This window comes from Vicugna pacos, chromosome 11 (genome assembly GCF_048564905.1).
Source record: "Vicugna pacos chromosome 11, VicPac4, whole genome shotgun sequence".
NCBI lineage: Eukaryota > Metazoa > Chordata > Mammalia > Artiodactyla > Camelidae > Vicugna > Vicugna pacos.
In genome coordinates, this window is record NC_132997.1 from 29,954,072 (window position 1) to 29,979,429 (window position 25,358).

General features: G+C 41.6%; 1 protein-coding gene across 10 annotated transcripts in view; it reads right to left on the reverse strand.

The window, feature by feature from the left end:
- The window catches only part of B3GALNT2 (beta-1,3-N-acetylgalactosaminyltransferase 2), a 49,251-nt gene that overhangs the window by 11,348 nt on the left and 12,545 nt on the right, over positions 1-25,358 (reverse strand). For all 10 annotated transcript variants that reach the window (XR_012077278.1, XR_012077279.1, XM_072971001.1 and 7 more), the window contains exons 3-6: positions 20,977-21,077; positions 16,908-17,101; positions 12,275-12,370; positions 1,425-1,535 (exon numbers count right to left, since the gene is read on the reverse strand). Coding sequence is in view for 8 of the 10 variants with exons in the window: in XM_072971001.1 (XP_072827102.1) it covers positions 1,425-1,535; positions 12,275-12,370; positions 16,908-17,101; positions 20,977-21,077 (502 nt within the window). In the remaining 2 variants the exon portion in view is untranslated. The remainder of the gene's footprint in view (positions 1-1,424; positions 1,536-12,274; positions 12,371-16,907; positions 17,102-20,976; positions 21,078-25,358) is intronic.

The window sequence follows — 25,358 nt, forward strand, 5'->3', positions numbered from 1 at the left end:
ACACCCGGCAGCTGAGTGCAGAGGGAATCTCCGACGGTGAACGCTACAGATTCCAACCTTGCAGTCCCATAAAAGACTGCATGTGCATTTTAAAAATTGCACACTCTGTATTGTTTTGGCTTGTTTAGAACTTAACAGTACTTTTTGGTTTTTAACTTCTACTGAAAAGGTCACAGCCTGACTTGTCTTTAAAGTTTTTGTGACATCACTACTTGCTGGCAAGGGGCAAGACTTTGGAGAACTTTGGGCTTCATACATTTATGATGAAAACTTTTACTTATTTGCACATGGGTTTCTTAGAACAGGCTACTAAGTCATCTGCCTTTCTGGGGGTTAGCTGAGTGTGTAAGCTGTCTTTCGTCCTCCACAACCATATTCACCCAGAGCAGGTCCTGTGAATCTTTATATTTAAACCGAGCCCTCAATTCAGAAGTGAACTGATTTCCTTTTGTGCAGCCAACTAAATATTACAGAATTCTGGCACATTTTGGACTTTTTAAACTTTCATAAACAGAAAAGGAAGCAAGATATTAAAGGCTTTGAAAATAAGGAAAGAAAAAAAACCCTAATTCCATAAAATATTGTATCTTAAATAAACGACTTTTCATAAAATCAAGGATGAAATCCTAAACCTGGCCTTCAAGGCTAAGGTTGTAATTATCCATGAATCTGTGGGTCTTTTTTCCTCACTGGACTGTAAGTTCCACTGTGGGCCAGTCCTGGGCCTGTTGTGTCCACAGCTGCGCCTGGCTGACCACACGTGTGCACAAGTGTTTTCAAATTCAGGGGTTAATTCATGTGAATAAAGTTAACATCTAATGAAAATATACTGAGCTTGTGAATTTAAATGCCAAGTGCTTCCAATGATTCTGTGACACCAGCACACACACCACTTGCTTAGAGCGCATCATTTTCAGTTTGCCTACACTTTGTCATCCTGCATTTACTGTGAGAAACTTACCTGTCAAACTGTTTTAAATTTTAAGAAAATGTGGTAACTGAAAAATGTAACTCAGGAACCCCAGCAACGTCAGCGACAGGGAGTACTCAGGCTTACTTCCTGATGCTTTTCTCTGCAGTATTTTAACCGACATCATACCATCAAGGTGAGACCGTGAATATTCTCAATACTGTACATAAAGCATGTTGACTTAAAAACGATTGAGAAACAAAACACTACACTTTCTAAAACGCACTAATCTTAAGGCAAAACTATGTATTTACTCAGGTTGAAGTTATAAAATCACAGAACATTTGAGTTTTTCATCTTTACTATGGTGACTCAACATTTTCTAGTACATATGTTGTAAAACACATAAGAGTCATTGTTCCATATGAGTTGGTACAAAAGTAAACTTAAAGACCCTTCCACATGTTAAAAAACAGGAAGGTCCGCCGCCCCCTCCCACAAAGGACTGACTCACCGTAAGGACTCTGAGAACCCCTCCTCCGTCATTTACTGCCACCCTGTGGAGGTTCCTGGACACCAGGCCTTGGAGGTCTTGGCTCTCCCACACGATCGTACCTTCAAAGCTCTTTTGTGGAACAAGGTGAACAGTGAGTCAGTTTCTCTACTGCTGGCATGTAGGTTCTCAGCACGTCTTTGGAGAGGAGTTTTTCCTAAGACACAGATTCTTAGTGCACGCTCTAACGCACCAGTGCTAACACTGTGGTGTGTGTCTTAGAGGCATTTTTTTTGTGCTCATCTAAAATAACAAAGACCAGTTTCACATGCTGCTGTCTGTCTTTGTCCACTGTCTCAAAGGCATTTCCTCACGCACCTGCAGCTGACCACTCCTTTCCAAGTGCTTGTAACAATGCCACTGAGTGGAGGCGTCCTGATCCACTCACAGGTCCCTGCTGTCCAGCATTTTCAGGCTACCAGATACCTACTAAAATAATCCGAGGCATGTTCTGATGTAAATGTTTATTTTCCCCTCAACGCTTTGTTTTTTTATTTAAAATAAATTCCCAAAGGTGAAATGACTGGGAAAGAACAGATATGTCGGATATGGATTTTAATACACATTGCCAACCTGCTTTTCAAAAGCAAATTACACTTGGAGGGTCATTAGCAATTTACGAGAATGCCGCTGCCTGTACTTGTCCCAGTGTGGGGTATTAGTCAAAGAAAAGAAGGTCACGCCAATTTAGCAGATTTAAGAAATGGCTCCTCATTTAATTGGTGCGTCTTCTGATTTGTAATGATGTTTATGAATTACACAGTCTCTTCTGGGAACTGCCTTGTCATACTTCTTTGCCACGTATCTAGTGAGTTTTATGTTTCTTATTAATCCATTAAATTTATTTTAATAAATTATCTTAATAAGAATACTTTTTTCAGAATTGTCTGCCGCTTAATATGGCAGTTTTTTTGAAATTCAAAAATGCATAAATTTTATCTTGTCCAATCTGACAAGCTTTTCCTTTGTGATTATTACCATTAAATTTGGAGCTTAGAAAGTTACACTCTGTGCCCCATATGAATTCCAGTGTCTCCTAACTTCTCCACAGTCCCACTTGGAGCATCTGCGCTCAGCTGGCTCCTCAGTGCCGCCAGGTCTCAGCTCACCGTCACCTCCTGGGGAGGCTTTCTCCACAGTCAACTCCCGATTTCTCTCTCACATCAGCCTGTCTTACTCTCTTAAAACCACTTACCACTCTTGACATTTATTTTTCTATTGTCAAATGGACTCCTCCCACTAGACTGCAAACACCACAAGAGCCATGATCTTGACTGTCTTACCAACCTCTATACCCCCAGCACCTAGCATGCCGGGCGTGTAACAGGCACTCAGATAAACAACTGAGTAAAATGGAACTCAAAATCCATTAGAATTAATTCTGGGCATGTATCTGGAGAAAACTCTAACTCAAAAAGATACATGCACCCCAATGTTCACAGCAGCACTGTTTACAACAGCCAAGACATGGAAGCAACCTAAATGTCCACTGGCAGATGACTGGATACAGAAGTTGTGGCCTATTTATGCAATGGAGTACTACTCAGCCATAAAAAGAAAACAATGCCATTTGCAGCAACATGGATGGACCTAGAGATGATCATACTAAGTGAAGCAAGTCAGACAGATGAATATCATATGATATCAACTTATATGTAGAATCTGAAAAAAAAAGATAATAAATGAACTTATTTACAAACCAGAAATAGATTCAGACACAGAAGACAAATCAGTTACCAAAGGGGAAATGGGGTGGTGAGGTGAGGGATAAATTAGGAGTTTGGGATTAACAGATACACACTACTACATATAAAACAGATAAACAACAAGGACCCACAGTACAGCACAGGACACTATACTCAGTATCTTGTAATAATGTGTAGTGGAAATGAATCTGAAAAAGGATATGTATGCGTACGTGTAGCTGAATCACTGCTGTGTACCTGAAACTAACACAACATTGTACATCAACTACACTTCAATAAAAATAAATAAAATAATCCTGGTATACAGCAGGAGCTTAACGATTCAGCTTCAGTTATTCTAAAAGCACTTCACATATTAAAATTAAGATAAAGGACTTTACAGTAATGTCTCCTTTAGCCAGCATTATAAGGAAACTATGCAAAACTGAATCTGTCCAATTAGCTAGGTCAATGGTTTGCAAGGTTTTTTTGTTTTTTTTTTTAAATAAAACTCCTCTACCAAAGATACAAACACAGAGACTCTGGACCCCTCGGGCAGTGTGCTGTTCGATGCTGACCTAATGTATCTTTGAACTTCATGGTTTGGGACACTCCTGGTGGCCTCGGGCTCCTCAGAGCAGATCCTGCAGACATGCCTGGTGTCCGCATTCCCCAGCCTTTGAAACAGAGAACGTCACACCCACCTGAGGGGCTGTTGGAGGATGACTAAGTGCGTGATGATGGGTACAGGGAGGTGTCTGCTCAGCAAGTACATGCAGCTTTCGTACCACAGACGGACACAGAGTCAAGCGGCCCTTGGCAAGATTCCACTTCCTCATCTGGAAGAGCGGCTGCTTATTTCTGTACTTCCCTGGGTGGCCTCAGCTCTTTACTGAACTTGATGTTCATGAACCTCAATTCTTTTTGCAAAAACCAAGACGCATTCTTGCCAATAGATATATACACAGAAGAATCAAAAAAGACCAGGAAGGAAGGAATACACCAAGAATGCTGGGCAACAGACGGGTGACATCATATCCTTTTAACTTTTCCCTATTTCTGTCAAGTTTCAACAGCGAATATGTATTACTTTCATAAATTTTCCTATTTTTACAATCAGGAAAAACATTTTTGAAACTAAACATATGTACACGACTAAACCTGGGGGTCAACCTTCTTTCAGACATGAGCCATTATTTCAACTTTTGAGTGTCTTCTGTGCACCAGGCGGTGGGCTCTGTATCTGAAGACTGAAAGAAAAAAAGAATCAGCCGTAGCTCTCAGTAAGTGTAACATGCCAGAAGAGGCTCCGCAAGGAAGGGAAGTCATTCTGCTGGGGGAGGTCAGACAGCATGTCTAAAGCCGGGAGAGCTGAGCTACGTCTTAAAGGAGTCTGAGTCAGAAAAAACAGGAGGTAGAGAAAATAACACATGAACAACTATATGGAAACAAATTGGACAACCTAGAAGAAATGGACAAGTTTCTGGAAACATACAGTCCACCAAGACTGAATCAAGAAGAAACAGACCACTTAAACAGACCAATCACTAGAAATGAAATAGAATCAGCAATAAAAAACCTCCCTACAAACAAAAGTCCAGGGCCAGACGGCTTCACTGGGGAATTCTACCAAACAAAAGAAGAGCTCATACCGATCCTTCTCAAACTCTTCCAAAAGACTGAAAAGGAGGGAACACTCCCAAACTCATTCCATGAGAACACCATCACCCTGATACCAAAACCAGACAAAGACACCACCAAAAAAAAAATTACAGGCCAATATCATTGATGAACATAGATGCAAAAATCCTCAACAAAATTTTAGCAAACAGAACCCAACAACACATAGAAAAGATCATACACCATGATCACACTGGATCCACCCCAGGGACACTAGGCTGGTTCAGCACAGGCAAATCGACCAACATGACACACCACACCAACAAGAGAAAGGACAAAAACGACATGATCATCTCAATAGATGCAGAAAAAAGCATTTGATAAAATTCAACACCCATGTATGATAAAAACTCTTACCAAAGCGTGTATAGAGCAAACATATCTCAACATAATAAAAGCTATTAAAAAAAATAGCATATGAACAGGCAGACCTGAAACAGCACTGCATGTTCAGAAAACTGTCAGGTAGTGTGGCACCGCCAAGGCGCCAGGCTGAGGAGGGGAGGGAAAGGGAGGTGGGGCTGGCCCTGCTGGAGCAGCCTGCCCCCTCCCGGAAGGCAGTGGGAAGCACGGAGCAGGAGGGCAACAGCATCCCACCTACGGCTTCAGAGCCGCCCTCCAATACCAGAGAGGCAGCACGCGGAGGCCGCGGGGAGAGCGGTAATGAGGCTATTTCAGAGTTCAGGTGAGAAGTCAACACCTGTCTTAGGAATTAAGACTGCCCTCTGAGAAAGGAATGAAGACACAAATAAATGGGAAGATATTCCATGACCATGGACTGGAAGAATTAAAAACTGTTAAAATGGGGGGTTGAGCCAAGATGGTGGAGTGGAGAGACTCCGCTCGCCCACTCCCACAAACACATCGAGAATTACATCTACAAACCCATCAAATCGCACAGAACACCTACTGAACTCTGGCAGAGTGTCTCTTGCTTCCAAATACAGGATTCCTTACAAAATCCGATAAACAACAAGTTCATACGGTATATCACAAGGAACTATATTCAACATCCTGTAGTCACTTTTGGTGAAAATATGAAAACAAATATATGTATGTTCATGTATGACTGAAGCATTGTGCTGTACACCAGAAACTGACACAACATTGTAAGTGGACTAGACTTCAATAAAAACAAAATACATATATACAAAAAAATAGCTTTTGAGGCATTAAAAAAACTTAAAATATCCATAAAACACATAGGGATTAAACTTAATCTGCAGGTTCTATCAAAATTCCAATGGCATTTCTCACAGAAATATTACAAACAATCCTAAACTTTGTGTGGAATCACGAAAGACCCCGATGGCCAAAGCAATCTAGAGAAGAAGCACAAAGCTGGAGGCATCATGTGCCCTGATTTCAAACTATACTACAAAGCTGTAGTCATCAAAACAGTACGGTGCTGGCCTAAAACAGACACATAGAGCAATGGAACAGGACAGAGCCCAGAGATAAACCCAGGCATATATGGTCCATTAATCCACAACAAAGAAGCCAAGAATATACAATGGGGAAAGGACAGTCTCTTCAATACATAGTGCTGGGAAAACCAGACAGCCACACGTTGAACACAAATGAAAGCGGACCACGAACTCATGCCACACACAAACATCAACTCAAGATGGATTAAAAGCTTGAACGTAAGACCTGACACCATGGAACTCCTATAAGAAAGCATAAGCAGTAAGCTACTTGACATCAGTCTTGGGTATGACTTTTAGAATTTGACACTAAAAGCAAAAGCAACAAAAGTAAAAATAAACAGGCAGGGCTACATCAAACTAAAAATCTTCTGCACAGCAAAGGAAACCATCAACAACTTGAAAAGGCAACCTACCATATAGGAGAAAATATCTGTGAAATCATGTATCTGATAAGAAGCTGATATTCAAAGTACATAAAGAACTCATACAACTCAATAGCAAAAGCCAAAGAATCCAATTTTAAAAAATGGACAGAGTATCTGAATAGACATTTTCCAAAGACACACAGATGGTCATCAGGTACATGAAACGGTGCTCAGCATCACTAGTCATAAGGGAGCTGCAAATCAAAACCACAATGAGATGTCACCTCACACCTGTTAGAACAGCTATCATCAAATAGACAAGAAGTAACAAGTGCTGGTGAGGATTGTAGAAAAGGGAACTTTTGTGCACTGTTGATGGAAATGTAATTTGGTGAAGCCACTATAGAAAAAAGTTTGGAGGGTCTTCAAAACATTAAAAATAAAACTAACATCTGATCCAGCAATTTCACTTCTGGGTGTTTACCCAACAGAAATGAAAACATGATCTCTAAAAGATACCTGAACCCCGTGTTCACTGCAGCACTATTTACAACAGCCAAGGCAGGTCAGCAACCTAGTCTTAAGTGTCCATCAATGGATGAATCGTTGAAGAAAATGGCATATCTATATACAGTGGAGTATTACTCAGCCATAAAAAGAATGAAATCAAATCCTAATGATTAATATTTAAGAGGAAAACAAAAGAGGAAACAAAGTACAGGGAAGAAGACCAGGCCAGATGAAGCTGAACCAGAAGAACGGACATCGTGCGAGCTGAGAGAAAACCGCAGGCCCCCAGGGCAAGGAGTAAAGTGTCCCCGGGAGTTGGCAGCAGGTCTCAGGAATCTTAGTGACTGTAGTGCCAAATGAACCCTGCCAGAGTAAGAGCCATAGGGACCAAATCAAAGCTTCGCCTGGAAACTAGAAATCTAGCAAGTATGATGAAGGACAAGTAACTCTCTGTCCGGTCCACTCAGTTGACACCTGGCACCTGACTGCCATTTCTCCTGCCCAGCACCCAACTCCATTTTGTTTGATGGGGTCATGATTAACATCAACAGTGTTGACTAGATTGAGTAATTGCCAGAAAAACTCATTGGCCAAGAAAGTGATCCTGGTTTACTCACTCCATTTACATCATCCACCAGCTGTTCTGTTATTAGGGAAGGGAGATGCTCTGTCCTCCCCAGCTCTCCTGCACCTGCTCTGTGTCAGTTAAATTTCTCCTTCCCACTTCCTTTCTTACAAGCCTGCTTTTTCCTTCCTGGTACAAAGTCATCACAAAGCCAGGAATCTCTGCAGATGTGAAACAACCTGTCTGTGGCAGTTCCCTGCTAAGATCACAGAACCACAGTAAAAGGGAGAACACAGCATGGTACAGGTTGGGAAAATGAGTGCCGCCAAGCCCTGTCCCCTGTGACAGAAGCAGCTCGTGCTGTTCATTCTTCTGTGTCTTACTCCAAATAAGCATGTAAGTACCCCTAACGCTAACAAGAACGTCTCTTGTGACTCAGGTTGAATGAAAATAGTCTTTTTCTTGAAATCAGTCTCAGGTGCACCACTAAGGAAAATATGAAATTAGAGAAGTAAATATTTTAAGCAAAACACACAGCAGTCTCCACTTTAGCCTGTGACCCCTGCTGAGATTTACGCTCTAGTGAGTCACAGAGAAAACACCACAAGAGACCTGCTCAGCAGACACGTGTTCCTCCAGCGGCCTGTGAGGTGTGGGGGGCAGGAGATGACGGACGTGCCATCTGCCTCTCCCCCTCGGGTGGGGTGAACGATCTGTGTCTCTCCTGCCGTCCTTCGCTGACAACAGGCCAACAGGCAGGCAAACCCACCCCTTCTCCACTTTCATTTCTCTCTGTGCAAGTCAGCCCACTTAGGTCTGATGCAGCAAAAGTGACTGTCCATGCGAAATCAAACGCGGTTTCAGCAAAAATAGGATTTTGTGTAAAAGGAAAGAATATTTTATGTTAAAAAGTTTATTTTTTCTTTTAATAAAGCTAATACAGATTTACTTCAGAACATTTAGGAAATAGATACCCAAAAAGAAGGAAATGAAGATCCATAATCTTACTCCCTCAAATGGAGACACTATTAAATAACTGCATGTTTATAAAAGAAAAAAGCATTACTCAGATGTAATGAGAAATCAAAAGCCAATGTAGCTTAAAGCTCAAAGGGAAATGAAGATCAAAAGGCTATGTGAAAAGACACCTGCACCCCAGTGTTCAAAGCAGCACTGCATACAGGAGCCAAGACATGGAAGCGACCTAAATGCCCATCGAGAGGTGACTAGATGAAGAAGTTGTGGTATATTTATACGATGGAATACTACTCAGCCATCAAAAGAATAAAATAATGTCATTTGCAGCAACATGGATGGACCCAGAGATCGTCACTCTAAGTGAAGTAAGCCAGAAAGAGAAAGTATCATATGATATCGCTCATATGTGGAATTAAAAAAAAAAAAAGACACTATGAACTCATCTACAAAACAGAAACAGACTCACAAACCTAAACAATCTTATGGTTACCAGGGAAAGGGGGTGGAAAGGGATAAATTTGGGAGTTTGAGATTTACAAATATTAGCCACTATATATAAAAATAGATTTTAAAAAGCTTCTTTTGCATAAAAAAAAAAATCCCAAGGCTGTAGCCAGTACAAGTCTTACTAATGTAAAAGGCCGCCCCCTGATGTGGCCGAGTGTCCCCTCAGCAGTGCCCATGGCCACGTGTACCATCCTCAACACTGGCAGGGAAGACAAGCCCTTGCCCCAACCTAGTTTTTATTTTCATAAACATCAACCCTACAAAAAACCTGAAGATGAACACCCAGACACTGAAGGCAGCCACTGGCCACGTGTGCTTTATTTCTGTCTGTAAACAGACTTTTCTGTTCGCTGTCGAATCATTTGAAAGTAAAATGCATTTCACCTTTACTTCAGCATGTATTTCCTAAGGACAAGGACATGCTGACAGAAGGGTAGTATTTCGTTGTGAACAAAATCAAAAACTGTAATTCTCTCTGTGAGGCTGACTGAGATAACGGAGTAGACCCCGTAAAATTGTGATTAGCCTGAAGTTAAGGTTAAAGCTTATCTCTTCCCGCGCTGCCCCACACTGTGACTCCTTCCTCTTCGAGTTTCTCATCCGAGGCACCCCTGGCCTCTTGGGCCGTCACTCTTTGCTGTGGGGACTGTCCCGTTCAGGGGAGGCTGCTCAGCGACATCCCGGCCTCTCCCCACAAGATGCTGGTCCTCCTCCACGCCCGGCTGCAACAGCTAAGCGTATCTCCAGACACTGCTGAGTGTCCCCTGGGGGCAGCCTGCCCCAGGCGGGGAAACACGGCTCTTCAGGAAGAGGAACTCCGCATCCTCAGTACCAGCAGTAACAAGGACGGCATATACCTGTTTACTGACCGCCTGCCACAGGGCAGCACGTTCTCAACATTCTACATCCATTCAGTTGTTTACTCCCTGAACAACCCTCTGAACTGGGTCCCTGCACAGAGGAGGAGAGAGACACAGTGGGGTTAAGCAGCCTGCACAAGGTCACAGGGCCACTGAGGGGCAGAGCAGGGACCCACACGCAGCCCCGCTGCACTCACAGGTGTCCGCCCTCATGCATTTAACTCCCAGGCGCGGCGGGGCTTCCCGTCCTGCTTGGGCCAGTCCTCGGACGCTGTCCATAAAGACCAGCCCGACAGCAGCTTCAGATCTTTCCGACTGTGCCCGACACTAGGCTTAGTGCCCCCGGTCCTCAGAGTCCCAGGCTCTCCCCTGGGTCCTGCCCACGCTGCCTCTCAGTAGAAGAGCTGGACTCTCACCCGTGACTTGCTTCAATCCCAAAGAAGCCTGCTGACCAGTCAGTGCAGACCTCTGCTTACAGCTGTGCCGGGGACGCAGTAAGTTACAGCAGGGCCATGTCAGCTCTTCCTCCCCGACTCTCACGAGCTGCTTTAAGGGCAGGGATCTTTGAACTATGTCATTGTACAGCCCCGGTGCTCTGCACAGACTCAGCTCTCAATAAACAAGTCAACAAACCAAATGGCTTCCTTCAAAAACAGATCCAACACTTGGCCTATGCTACTTAGTTGAGCCACTATCCTTAACTAAGAGCTACCAGGGGGAGGGTACAGGTCAGTGGCAGAGCACGTGCTTAGCATGCACGAGGGCCTGGGTTCAATCCCCAGTACCGCCAATAAAGAAAAACAAAGAGATACCTTTGATAGTACATACTTCATTTAACAAAGAAAAAATTCATATATGAGATTTAGAAAGGATATAACACGAATGGCATTCTCATATAATGCTGACAATTACTCAGATTGATTAAAAACTGCTAACTGTCCTCGAGAAACAAATCCTGTGCCTCAAAACTGTGTATAAATTTGAGCCAACAATTCATCCTGATAACCACCATGTACACAAGCGTGTCAGGACGCTCACCACAGTCTTTTTTATAACTGAGAAACTGGGAAATTTTTTACAGTATGTTTTAGTTCTGCTTTTATTTCACATTTCAAAAAAATAATTTTTCTTTTTTTTGAGAGTAATCAGGTTCATTTATTCATTTATTTTAATGGAGGGACTGGGGAGTGAGCCCAGGACCTCGTGCACGCTAAGCACGCGCCGTACCAGAGCTACACCCTCCCCTACTATTTCACATGTTTTTAAACAGAAGTTCACATATAGGTGAGACAAAGGAGCTCCCTTTGACACTTATGGAATTAACACATAGTTTAACTACTAGTACTCAGCTCCGGAGGGCCACAGCATGTTATAAAACGTGTGATTTTGCTGTTGCATAAACATGGACAGCACCCCCTCCCTCCCCACGAAGGGCGGCAGGAAACTGTGTCCTGGTTAGTGCAGGACCTGTCCACCATCGAGCTCTCGCATCTTAACTCAGCTCCGATACTGCCGGATGAGCCCCAGCGCTGAGCTACAGTGACCACCAGAGATGACCGGGAAACTGACCCCCACTGCGGTTCCAAAGCCCTGGGCTCAGAACTGCCCTCAGACTAGACCGGAGCAGCCTGGAAAGCCCGAGGTTGACGGATGAACGATCTGTAACACACTGGGACGCAGCCGCATTCCGGTTAACTCCAGGCCTGATGAGGGCACCTGGCAGCTGAGATGGTCTCCAGCACACATCTCCTTAAGACTGGACCGAGAGCTACAGTCTTGTTTCAAATATCCTCCACATCTCAGAGTAGTTTTATTAACCCTGGAGATGTGGCTGATCGCTCTGCTGTTATCTGTCTGCACTTCCCTCCACCCCGACGCCTTAGATCCCTAACCATCTGCTTTACTCCAGTGGCAGCTGTGTCTGGTCCATCAGCACACCTACGACTGTCCTTTGTCGTTAAGGCAGGCACGTAGTCCCTGGCCCACTAAATAAACCACGGCAATGTGCAACACTTCTCAGAAGCCGTGCTGTGGAACCCGTGGGGCTTCGTGAAGCCCTCCGGGGGCGTGAGGGTGGAGTGCCACACTGAGCTGCCTCCCAGCTGGTGGCCCCACCTCCGGCTCTGGGGAGCAGCCCCGGGACAGGAAAAGGTAAGTGCCCGCTTTGAAAGCACACGCCCAGGACTGGGAAAGCCCACGTGGCACTGGAGCCTTCTGGCTCCGGCCTGTACCTCTGGTAAGATGAACTGCTCCACGGGCTTGTACCACAGCTTGTTCACCTGCACCCCACAGCTCGGAGGGCTGAAGCGAGCGACGAAGAGGGCCTCCTGCAAATGCGGGGGGAGGAAGACAAGAAGAAATACCTCACGTCAGTCACGGCAGATGCAACGGGTTTCCAAACAGCTTGTGGCTCGGTCAGCTAAACTCTCAGTGGCCCCAACCATGGTTACGGACATGGTTCCACTGTGGTTTCGGAACCACATGGGTTTTCTAGTGCAATCATGGTTATTAAACAAAGATTTAAGACACGAAAGTTGTCAAAAAGTTCTAAGACACTAAATATATAACTCACATAACCTCAAAAAAAGCCACCTTACAATGAGGAGCATTAGGAGCAGTATAAATACAGTGTTATTAAATCAAGCCGACTACCAGGCTTAACCCCAGAGAGTTAGGAATAAACTGAAAGATTAGAGATTTCTACATAGAACAGAGGTACCCAGGAATCTCCCTTCAAAAGCACCCTTTAGAAGAAAAAAAACAAAAGCGAAAAAGGGAACACAAGAGAGGGCTGACTGTCTCTGTCTGTTGTTTTCTTTGGGTCCTTTCTCCCTGTTTTAGGCAAGAATATCTCCTTATTCTCAAGCCTACTCTTAGATACCAATTTACCATAGGGGAAGCTTCTGTTAAAGCTATCAAGGCCACGCAGAAAGTCAGAATGAAGGGGGTTTTAGTAAATTATGCATGTTTCTTTCATTAACATCAACTCTTGGCAGTGCTGTGGTAAGACTTTTTACATGGTGACAACCTGTGAACCTAGAAAGGTCTACCTTAGATTACGCCTTCCTTGAGGACAAGGATTAACCTCTCCTTGGTTAAAAATAAGGCAGCTCAAAGTTAAATCAACATGATCAAAAACTACGTCTGAATCAAACCACTTGACCGAAAAGCACTGTGCATGGTTCAGAAAAGCCTACGTACACTACAATTAACTGCCAAATTCAACACTGATGCTACTTGCTAGATAAGGCTGACGGTGGAATTCAGAGTGCTGCTGTTCCAGTCACCTGTCTGAGCTTCGGTGTCCATGAAACCCTCAACCACAAGAATACACGAATGCAGGCACTTGAGTAACATGATACAGCTTTTCTGGCAGGAACCATCAGTGAGCGCTGCTCCCAACCTACATTTATATTTATGTCATTAAGCACACTTACAAAAGACACAGGCTCTTTAGAGGACGAAGGAACAGGACAAACTGCAAACAAATTTAATCGTAAACTGATCTGTGTTTATTGCTGACTCTAATACTGTTATCCGTCAGTAGCAATCAATGTTAATAATACATAAACATTTTTAAAGATGCCTTAAAAAAACTGAACAGAGTTCTGCTTCCAGGGATATAAAGTTCTCCTACAGATAGCAATTATGAACAGTAGATGAAACATTTTAAAAACTGATCTGAAGGCACTGGAATGCACACAAAGCAGGCAGAAACTGGAGGAAAATCAATACCAAGAAGATGAGAAAGACACTGGGTGCGTGTGTCCCCACTATTTTTCTTTAATGGCTTTTTGTCTGAGGCACACCTCAGGGGGCTAACTAAACATCCGAAAAAAACAAACAAACAAAAAAGAAAGCTGCAGCCTTTCTGGCTACAAATCAGAAGACAGAGCAGTGGCAAAAAGATGAGCTAACAATGAGGAAGAAAACCCCAGAAAAGAAGGAATCATAGAGAAAGCTCTGAACTCTTCGTATAAATTCTATCCTTACCTGTGGCTGACTCAGAAATGCACATTCAAAGAAGAATCCAAGTGCCCACCGTCTAGGTTCAAATGAACAGAACAGAGATTTCAGCCACTGCCCATTGCAAGGAGACAGGACTGAGAGCCTGAGCCCAGCTAACTTAACTGCTACAAGAAACAAAAAAATCAACACTCCTCAAAGAATAAGAGGATGCAGAGATCCTACAATGAACCATTCACAATACCCAGGATACAACCCCAGGTTACTCGATATAAAACAGGAAAGTGTTACCATACTCGAGAGGAAAGGTAATCAATAAAGACAGGCCAAGATGACTCAGACTTAGAGCAGCAGACAGGATCTTAAAGCCGTTAATCACAGTTAAGGTCAAGGCCATAGAGAACATATGTTCAAACTGAACTCAGAAAAATACAAAATTTAGAAAAACAGGAAATTTTGGAAAAATAGAAACTTCGAGAATTAAATGTAAATTTTAGAACTAAAATGTACAGTATCTAAAAAAAAATCATTGGCTAGGCTTAAAAGATTTGAGGTGACATAAGAGTCAGTAAACGTGAATATACATGGACAGAAATCAAATTTCAAATCAAATTTGAAAAACAGAGGGAAAAAAACTGAAAAAAATGAACACAGTCTTATGACCTGTGGGACAATATGAAAAAGTCTAACATACATGTAAGTGGAATCCCAGAAAGAGTGGGGCGAAACGGGGTTAAGAAAAACCCAGCAAAAACACACTACTGTACAACACAACCAAATTGCTTAAAACCAGTACATATGAAGAGAAAAACTCAAGAGCAGCCAGGAGAAAACAAAACCAAACCCACACTGCATACATCATACACCAGAACAACCACCCGAAGGCAGACTGACTTCTCTCCAGGAAACACAGAGGCCAGAAAACACGGGAGTGCTATCTTTAAAACACTGGAAAGTAAAGAAGGCAACCCAGAATTTCAGTATCTAGAAAATACCCACAAAAATAAAGGAGGGGAAGAATAAAGACAAAATAAAAACATTTTCAGAAAAATGAAAACTAAGCAAATTCATCACCAGCAAACTTGCACTGTAAGAATTAGTAAAGATTATGATTTGGGCTGAAGAAGGTATCAGATGGATATTCAGGAGGAATGATGAACAACAGAAATGGTAAATAAGTGGGCAAATATAAAAGATTTTTTTCTCTAAATTACTTTAATATACATTTAGCTTTTTAAAGCAAAAACCGTGGCACTGTCTCGTGGGGTTTATAGCACACAGAGATATAAGGCATACGATAACCAGAGCAAAGAAGACTGGGGGCGGTAAATTGGCTTATACAAGGCTCTTACATTTTATATGAAGTTATATAACATTAACTTAAAGAAGATCAAAAAGCTTAGGATGTGTACTGTAATTCTTATGTCAACCAGACACAAAAAATTATAGTACAAAGAGCTATAGCTAAAAAGACAACAGAGAGATTAAAATGGAATTCTAAAAAAAATCCAATTAACCCAAAAGAAGGCAGGAAAGGAGGAACAGAAAAACAAAAAGTAGAACATACAGAAAACAAATAGCAAAATGAAAAACTGAAATCCAAACACTTTAATAATTGCATTAAATGTAAATGGAATAAACACTCCATGTAAAAAGCAGAGATTCTCAGACTGGATAAAAAGGAAGACCTAACTATATGTTGTCCACAAGAAACACAACTTCCAGCAATATATAAAAAGAATAATACATCACACTCAAGAGGAATACACGGTTGGATGAACACTCCAAAAGTTAATAAACGTAATTCATCACAGTAACAGAATAAAGGAGAAAAACGCTGGAAACATTCCAGATGCCCATCAAGACTAGATAAACGTTGTACATTGTTGGAATACAACTTAGCAATTCAAAGAAGGAAAAGGAAAAATGTACTGACACATACAATGACATGGATGAATTTCAAAAATATTATGTTGACTGAAAGAAGCCTTACCCAAGAGAGTGCTTAGTGTATGACTCTATTTACATATGAAGTAGGATCCTACAACAGGCAAAACCAGTCAATGGCTGGGGAAAAAAAAAACTGGTTGCCTCCAGGGAATAAGATGAGGTGACAGGAGTTTAGATTACACAGGTTTATAATGTTCAAAAAACTGAATGCACATTACACTGCATGTAAAATTTTAAAACCATATACAATATTAAAGCCTAGTTAATGATATGCTCACCAAAGTGTTCAGGGCTGAAGGGTACTGAGGCCTGCAACTTACTCTAAAATCCATTTTTTAGAAAAGACGGATTGATGAATGACCACAGATATAAAGGAAATACAGCAAACTGTAACTATTGTATACATCAGCTGGTGGATATATGGATGCTCACTGTGTAATTCTTTCAAGATTTACGTAGTTTAAAACCCAGAAACAGGTCTTCTCAAGTACAGTTCCTTGTTACACACCTTCAGATACACTCTGGGAACAATCACATTTCCCCAAACATCAGCAACAGTAACCCCAGTTGTTTTAAATTTTTATTCCCTCTACACCCTTATTACAAAAAAGGTTTGAAGCAGCTGTTAGTCTGTGTTATGGTGACAGACTTTTAAGGTTGGAAGAAAGAGGCAGTAATACTTGATTATACCTACAAGTCCAAAACTTATATTTATTATCAACTTGTGAAACTCTTTAGACTTTAGGGGATTGTCCAACTCCTCCTTCCCTAACACATTTACTCATTGGTACCCTCTCCCCAGACCAGCACTGTAACACATTACACCATCATGTGTCTAATTGACAAGGAAGAAAGGTGCAAGTCTCCCAACCTAATAATTGCCATGAGGAAAAGCTGACGGTTTTGAAAAAGAAAAATGGGGAAAAGCGTATACAAAGCAGTACATACCTCCTGATCTGCCTGGTAAAGCTTGACAGTGATGTTCCTCTGGAAGCCCCCATCGCTGGCGTCATAAAACACCCCGAGACTGGTAATGACGATTGGATAGAGAACGCGGAAGCTCACGCTGACGACTCGGTCCTCGGAGAGCTCTGATGAAGTGTCTTCGGAAAGACTGAATGCTTCAATTTCCTGATTCAAAACTACAGAAGCAATGAGAAAAGGAGTCTTACATAAAGAAATATACTATTTTATTTTACTAATATGAAGTAATGAAGTGGGCTTGATAGCAAAATCTAGATAATTATTTGTTATATAATTCTTTCACAAATGGCAATGAATTTTTAAAATGTTTCAGAAATATGGCTGCTTCTGGGGCAGGGGGTAAAATTTGTTTTAAAATTTAAGAATGAAATTTTCAGCCACATCTAAGTAGAATATTTAATTATCAGAACTACTGTAACAGATTTTTGTACACACACGTATGCATGTGTGTATACAAACGCTACAGGGAATATTAAATTTAAAGGCACCTATTAGGAAAGGCTAAATGGGAGTACTCACTGTAGTCATAAATAATGAGTAAATTCTGTCTTGTCTGCAAATTCCCAAGATCCTACTTCTTGTTGAGCACTTTTTGTAGTGTTGGGCAATTACCACAGTACAAAAATAACAAATCACTTCAACACTGAAAACCTCTTGCTATATACTATCAATAAGAGATAAGCACAGCAAACATGGTGAGCATTTCTGACCCCTACTTGGTGTTACGTCCCAACACATTTAATTTTCACAACTACCCTATGTGGTCGTGACCTTATCTCCAGGTCACAGATTAAGACAATGAAGTCCAGAGACGTTAAGTAATTCGATCAAGGTCATAGGAAGTGGCAGAGCCTGGATTCAAATCCAGATTTACTGCCTTCAAATTTGAAACTCTTTCTATTCCCCTGCAGTTGTCTAATCAAAGCCCAAAACACTTCTTTTCAAATAATTTTCTCAACTACCATAAACAGATCAGGAGATATTACATGAGGCACTTAATATGGCTGAGAATATCAGTGCCACCTTGAGAAATAATATAAAAACTTATTTTAAAAGATTATTATATCAAAGTTTTTTGTATTTCTTAGATCTGTGGTTTTCCAACTTTGCAGATCACACAACCTCATCAGTTAAAAACATTTGTACACATACTCATATTTATTTACAGAATATACACATTATTATCAGTTAATATATTCAATATTAATAAAGATCACATTTTATTTTCAGATAATTTTATTTTCAGATAAACAGAAACTGTTTTCTTTCCACACCCCAGTGGATCATTTAGATCCCTAAAATGCTATTTTACATTTAGTGGATGCTCAATAAAATGTGACTAAATGGAATTGATGGCTCCTACCCAATTACATACATAAGCAGGAGGAAAAAAGGAGGATACAGATTTCATCACAGGCTGGGGAAGCACTGGCCGGAGAGTCTAGACTCCAAATACACTGGACAACAACAAAAGCTTTTCTCTTTAATATAGTCGGTAAAGAGGATACCCAAGCTGAAGCATGTCTACTAGAGGCAGTAGGTTAAGCACATTATGACATGCAATCTATTTTCTATCTAAAAAAAATGTACCTTGAACTTCAAGCTCCCTGGACACAAGGGATCCTGCTGCTTTGACAATGCTATTAATCAGAACCTCGATACACCCTGAGTATCATGATGACTAATGTTCATGATGACCTTAAGGTACTGAAGGAAATCTAAATGCTATTTAAATCACCAAAAAGATAAAATTAGGTTCAATCTTAATTTAGTTATACCTATTTTAAAAAGCTGGTAACCTAGGTATTACATATATGAAAATTTTCTATTAAAGAAAAGCTTCACTCCTTTACTATTAATGAATAGTAACATTTAAAATAAAAGTCTGGTTAATTTGAAGGTAAGGTTTCTTTAAATTTGGTTTGGTTTGGTTTTGGATTTCAAACATAATTTGTTCTAAGCTACTTTTACATCATTAGTAATACAGCATTTTGTTAGGTTCCTGATCCCTTTGGGCTCCCAGTGAAAAGCTAAAGGACTCTCTCCCCTAAAAAACACAATTACACACAAAATTTTAACATTGAATGATGTGAGCTAAATTCACAGACCTCCTAAGTAAGAAACCTCTGCTGTACAATAGACCTGAAAATTATAGTCCCCAATTCATTAAAAAAAAAAGCTGATTGAAACACAATTTATAAAAAGACAAGTTCCTTAAAATAACAATAAACACTTATCATGTCCCAGGAATTATTCTAAATATTTTACATGTATCAACTAATTTCATCATCATGTCAATCCCTTACGAGTAAGTACTTTTACCCCAGTTTATGGAAGATGAAACTGAGGCACAGGGGTAAATAACTCTTTGAGGGTCATACAGCTGGAAAATGGCACAGCCTATACTTAAGCCAGGAAGCCTGACTCCAGAGCCCAAGCTCTTAACCACTATACTATCGCTGCCTGCAAAAGCAAGGTGCGGATAATTACATAGGTGTGGCAAACCTTAAAACACCTGAAGTCATAATCAGCACATGTAAGATTTGGAAAAGTTTAAGCTCCCTTAGAACCACAGCTGAACATAATGGGAAATACTAATAAAACAGACAGATAGTTATCAGCTTCCTAAAACTGGTTCCCTGGTAACAGAGAACCTAACTGGGATCATTCTTCATCCTCATCAGAACTCCCACAAGTTTTTTTTTCTAACTGAAATATAGTTAGTTAAAAAATTTGTGGAAATTGACGTAATATATAATTGCAAGGAATAAAAATTATCACCTGTGTCTTCTATGTTTCTTTTTACAATGTGTTTTACTATGTTTCTTTTGCAAGAGCTTAGGCAATAATTCTTAGAGAAAGTTAATTACAGTATTTGTATCAAGGGTATTATAAATCAACAGGCTGGTGAAATCAGCAGTTTTCCATAAGTTTAAAATTCAGTAATTCAAGATTTAGTTATGCATAACGATTTCCAGATGCATCTGAATCATACTGAAAAATAAACTCTCCTGGATCCTGTAATTACACATATCTATAAGGAATCTTCACAGATGCCCAGAGTGTTTAGTCTGTCTGTCAAAAAGGATGAAAGATAAATTTTCATGAAGGTTCGATTTTAGTCTGCTAAAAATAGACCACTGTACTCTCCAGCTCAACTTCTTCTCGATATCAAACTTGTACAGTAGTCCTCCCCTCTGGTCGGCGGTTTCACTTTCCAAGGTTTCAGACACCCACAGTCAACTGTGGTCCGAAAGCATTACGTGGAAAATTCCAGAAATAATTCCTACATTTTAAACTGCAGGCTGTTCTGTGCAGCATGACAAAATGCCTGGCCATCCAGCTCTGTCCCACCTGTCCTGTGAACCGTCCCTCTGTCCAGTGTATCCCACCCACCGACACTCAGCAGCTGTTTGTGTTAGCAGATCGACTATCAGAACGTCCGGGTGCCTGCGTTCCAGTAAGCCTTGTTTTACTTCAGTGAGGCCCCAAAGCACAAGAGCAATGACGCTGGCAGTTCGAATATACCAAAGAGAAGCCATAACATGCTTCCTTTAAGTAAAAAGGTGAAAGTTCTCCACTTAATAAGGAAAGAAAAAAAAAATGCTGAGGGTGCTAAGATCTACAGTAAGAACAAATACTCTATCTGCGACATTGCCAAGAAGGAAAAAGACATCTGTGCTAATTTTGCTGTCACACTCCAAAGTGCCAAAACGACGGCCACGTGTGTGGTAAGTGCTTAGGTAAACAGAAACGGCATTACATCTGTACAATAAGCTATTTTGAGAGAGAGACAATATCACATAATTTTTATTACAGTCTGTCTTTATAACTGTTTTATTTTATTATTTATTGTTGTCAATCTCTTAGACTTCATCCCAGTCTGTCTGTATAGGAAAAGACATAGTACCCGCAGGGTTTGGTCCTATGCAGGGTTTGAGGCATCTAAAGTGGGGTCTTGGCCCGGGTCCCCAGAGGATAAGGGGGCACTAGTGTATATGGAGTCGCAGGGCTGAGGACAAGGAAGACTCACCTGGGTTGGTGATGTTCAGGAGTCTGCAGGAGTAAGGATCCTCCCTGTCTTCCACAGGCACTTGGCAGCCACGAGCACCTATTACGAACTTCACAAGCACACTAAGAGACGCGTTGACGTTAATAGCGGTCATTGATCTTCTCCTTGCACACACACATTTCCTCAGGCCCATTTCATTTTACTTTCAGACACAAGTATTTATTAGGATTAAATCTAACTGCTTCTATTCTAGCAAAAAGGGGAACAAGCAAACCAAAAGTTGCTAACTACCAAATGACTCACGCGTAAGCCCTCTACTGCGGTACTATATTGAAGTGAGCGTGAAGCTGTCTGGCCTGGCCACCAGCAAAGGCTCATGTCTTTTCAAGGCAAACTACAGCAAAGTCAACTTCCCCTGCCCATACCCACAAACACATCTGTATCTGCAATATTCTTTACTGGCTTTCTTCTATTTCAGAAAGTGTTCCTTTTGCTCAAGATTAGTCTTTCTTTGTTTTTTTGGGGGGGTAATTAGGTTTATTTATTTTTAGTGGAGGTACTGGGGATTGAACCCAGGACCTTGTGCATGCTAAGCACACACCCTACCACTGAGCTACACCCTCCCCCTCAAGATTAGTCTCTCTGTCCAAGAGGAGGTCCCCTCCTCTCCTCAACCTTGCTTCACTAGCTACCTGTGCCCCCAGCTCCTTCCCTACACATTATAAATATGATGAAGCCTGGACATTAATTTCTGTTACCTACCATCCCTCCTGGCCCCCATCCTTTCTTTTACAGTGAAGTACTACAAAAGAATAACTAAAACTGCAGCCTCTAGTTGCTCATGTCACAAAGCAGATTTTGGCTTCAATACCCACCGTTCCCACTGAGACGTCCACCACCAGTATAGCCAGTGACCTGCTGCTAAGTCAGCAGACACTGTCCAGCCCTCGCCCTCGCGGCTTCCTGCAGCTCTTGGAAGAGCTCGCTCCCTTCTCCATGTGGCCGCCCAGCGGGCTTCCGCAACTGTCCTCGCCCAGCTGGTCCAGTGCGAGTGGATATGACCCCGGGGCTTTGCCCTGGGACCTCTTCTCACTTTACTCACTCTTTTCACTCGCTCTTGCTGAACAATTATTATTCCCAAGGCTTCAACTAGACTGAGAATGATTCCTGAATTGGCATCTCTAGTTTGGCCTCAGCTTCTAAGTAAAAGACCCATCAATTCATGGTATATCTTCACCCAGATGGCCCACAGACAGTGGCTCTGACTGGGTCATGGGGGCCAACTGCAAAGTTCTCAAGGAATCTGTGAGCTGGTTATGAAGCACAGCCTTTATTAAAAATTAACTTATATAAACTTACAGTTAAATACTTTAAAAACAGAGGAAATAATTGGATTCATGACTTCTTAGTTATCTCACTCTTGCCTGCGCTCCTGGGGTGATTTGCACCGACTGCACCCACGTGGTGGAAATCCCACAAAGCAGCGCTCCCGCCTGTCTTCCCCAGCCCTGTGGTCAGAGACGTCACGTTAGTAGCTTGAAGCTGGCTGTGGTGGGAACATGACCCATGGAAACTGGCAAACACTACAAATAAGGGTTTGGTTTATTGTTTTGCTGACTGTCTAGATTTAGTGACAGAGAAAATGTTAGTAATGCAGGTTAAACTTAAAAATGCGAAGTAAAACAAAACGACAACCTACGGAATGGGAGAAAATTTTTGCAAATGAAACCAACAAAGGCTTGATCTCCAGAATATGTAAGCAGCTCATACGACTTAATAAGAAAAAACAAACAGCCCAATCCAAAAATGGGCAGAAGACCTAAACAAACAATTCTCCGGAAAGAAATACAAATAATCGATAGGCACATGAAAAAATGCTCAATATCACTAATTATCAGAGAAATGCAAATCAAAACTATAGTGAGGTATCACCTCACACCAGTCAGAATGGCCATCATTCAAAAGTCCACAAATGACAAATCCTGGAGAGGCTGTGGAGAAAAGGGAATCCTCCTACACTGCTGCTGGGAATGCAATTTGGTGCAGCCACTGTGGAAAACAGCATGGAGATTCCTCAAAAAACTAAAAATGCATTTACCATATGACCTGGGAATCCCACTCCTGGGCATATATCCAGAAGGAACCCTACTTCAAAAAGACACCTGCACCCCAATGTTCATAGCAGCACTATTTACAATAGCCAAGACATGGAAACAGCCTAAATGTCCATCAACAGATGATTGGATAAAGAAGATGTGGTATGTTTATACAATGGAATACTATTCAGCCATAAAAACCGACAACATAATGCCATTTGCAACAACATGGATGTTCTTGGAGAATGTCATTCTAAGTGAAGTAAGCCAGAAAGAGAAAGAAAAATACCATATGAGATCGCTCATATGTGGAATCTAAAATAAATAAATAAATAAATACAAAACAGAAACAGACTCATAGACATAGAATACAAACTTGTGGTTGCCAAGGGGGCGGGGGGTGGGAAGGGACAGACTGGGATTTCAAAATGTAGAATAGATAAACAAGATTATACTGTATAGCACAGGGAAATACAAGATCTTGCAGCTCACAGCAAAAGAAATGTGACAATGAATATATATATGTGCATGTATAACTGAAAAAGTGAGCTCTACACTGGAATTTGACACAACATTGTAAAATGACTATAACTCAAAAAAAAAGTTAAAAAAAAAAACAAAAACAAATATCCTATGAACCGCTTAGAGGAGGTACCCAGAATACGCAGATTCATAGACAGAAAGTAGAACTGAAGTTACCAGGGGTGACAGAAGGGGGCAGTGGGGGTTATTGTTTAATGGGCAAAGATTTTCAGTTTGGGATGATGAAAAATTTCTGGAAATGGATGGCGGTGATGACTGTACAATACTGCAAATGTACTTACTGTACACTGGAAAATGATTAAAATGGTAACTTTAAAAAAAACGCGACCTGCCTGTGGCCATTCCATTGTGAAGAGTATGAAAAATTGAGGAAATACTCTTCCATTGTTCAAAACCTATTATCTGATTCAGCAAAGACGTCACTCACTTCCTCACTGAGAGTAAAGTCCTGTCACACAGCTAAGTTGTCACTTCAGTCTTACCCTTTACCTTACAGGGAACAGTCGTGTCAGAGCTGCAGCTGTCAGCTGCAGCCGTGAGGAGGCTCCAGTGCAGTGGAAGCAGCCTAAGAATCGGTCGGCTATGTGGGACTCTGTAAGGAGGAGTATGACGTGTGATTATGGCTCCACCACGCGCTGCGCCGCCTTCACAGCGCTAAGATGCGCAGGAAACACGCACGCACGGGTGAGCATGCCTTCTCTTTAGAGAGCCGGCTGCCAAGCATCCCCAGCGCACCGCCGCAGGCAGGCACCTTGGACTGCATATGGCTCCCTCCCCGTGAAGCCTGCTTTTTCTCTCATGTTTGAAGCTGGCAACCACCCTCAAATCCGCCTCCTCCTTCTACATTCAATTATGTTACTTCTTAAAAGGTCGCGGCTTTAGCCCAGCCCCTCAGCAGCCCCCATCTGCACAGGCTCACCCCCTGCCCGGCCTGGGCACCAGCGCCACGCCGGGTATCAGCCCTCCCGCCTTCCCTTGGTGACAGCCTCCCTCTCTGCCCCTCTCCCCTTCCCTCAGGCTCTCCACCCTCGCCCTGAGCTCTGCACTCCAGCCACACAGGACTGTGTGGAGTCTCCTAAACACTCCAGGCTATTTCACACCTGATTCTACCACAGCACAGAGAACATCTTATTACACTGCTACACCCATTTCCTTCTTCTCAACTCCCAGCCCCCATGCAGACTCAGCCCATCCTGTACCTGTGTATCCACTACACACAGCACACTACCTGTATACACAGCACTCTTAATAACTCCTTGTGAAACTGGCAACTTACAGCCTCAGTACAAAGGCTTCTAATTAAATAAAGTCTTTGAAATATATGTAGAATCTGGCTCCTTCAGTGAAATGCAAGATTTGAAAGTAAGCCATAAGCATAGAAATGCACACTTCCTTTTCACTAATGACCAATTAAGGCAGAACACCTTTTATAAACAACCAGCATTTAGAATAAAAGTATAAACAGCCTTGAATAAATCTGTTAATTAAATTATTGCACATATTTATCAAAATTTTTTTTAGTTACCTTAAATAGTCTTACTAGGTCCACAAAATCACTCTGCCCCAGGAAGAAGTTTTTGGCTAATATCTGTTTCTATACAAACATCCCACCATTTTTATAAAACAAATCACCAAGCTTACTAAATTTAAAGAAAATACTTTGATAATACATAAATTACTGGTGAGTGCCTGAAATGTCCATTTTCCTCATTATATTTAGCTCCGAGTCATTCCCTTAATAGTTGCTGAGTACCTTACTCTGTG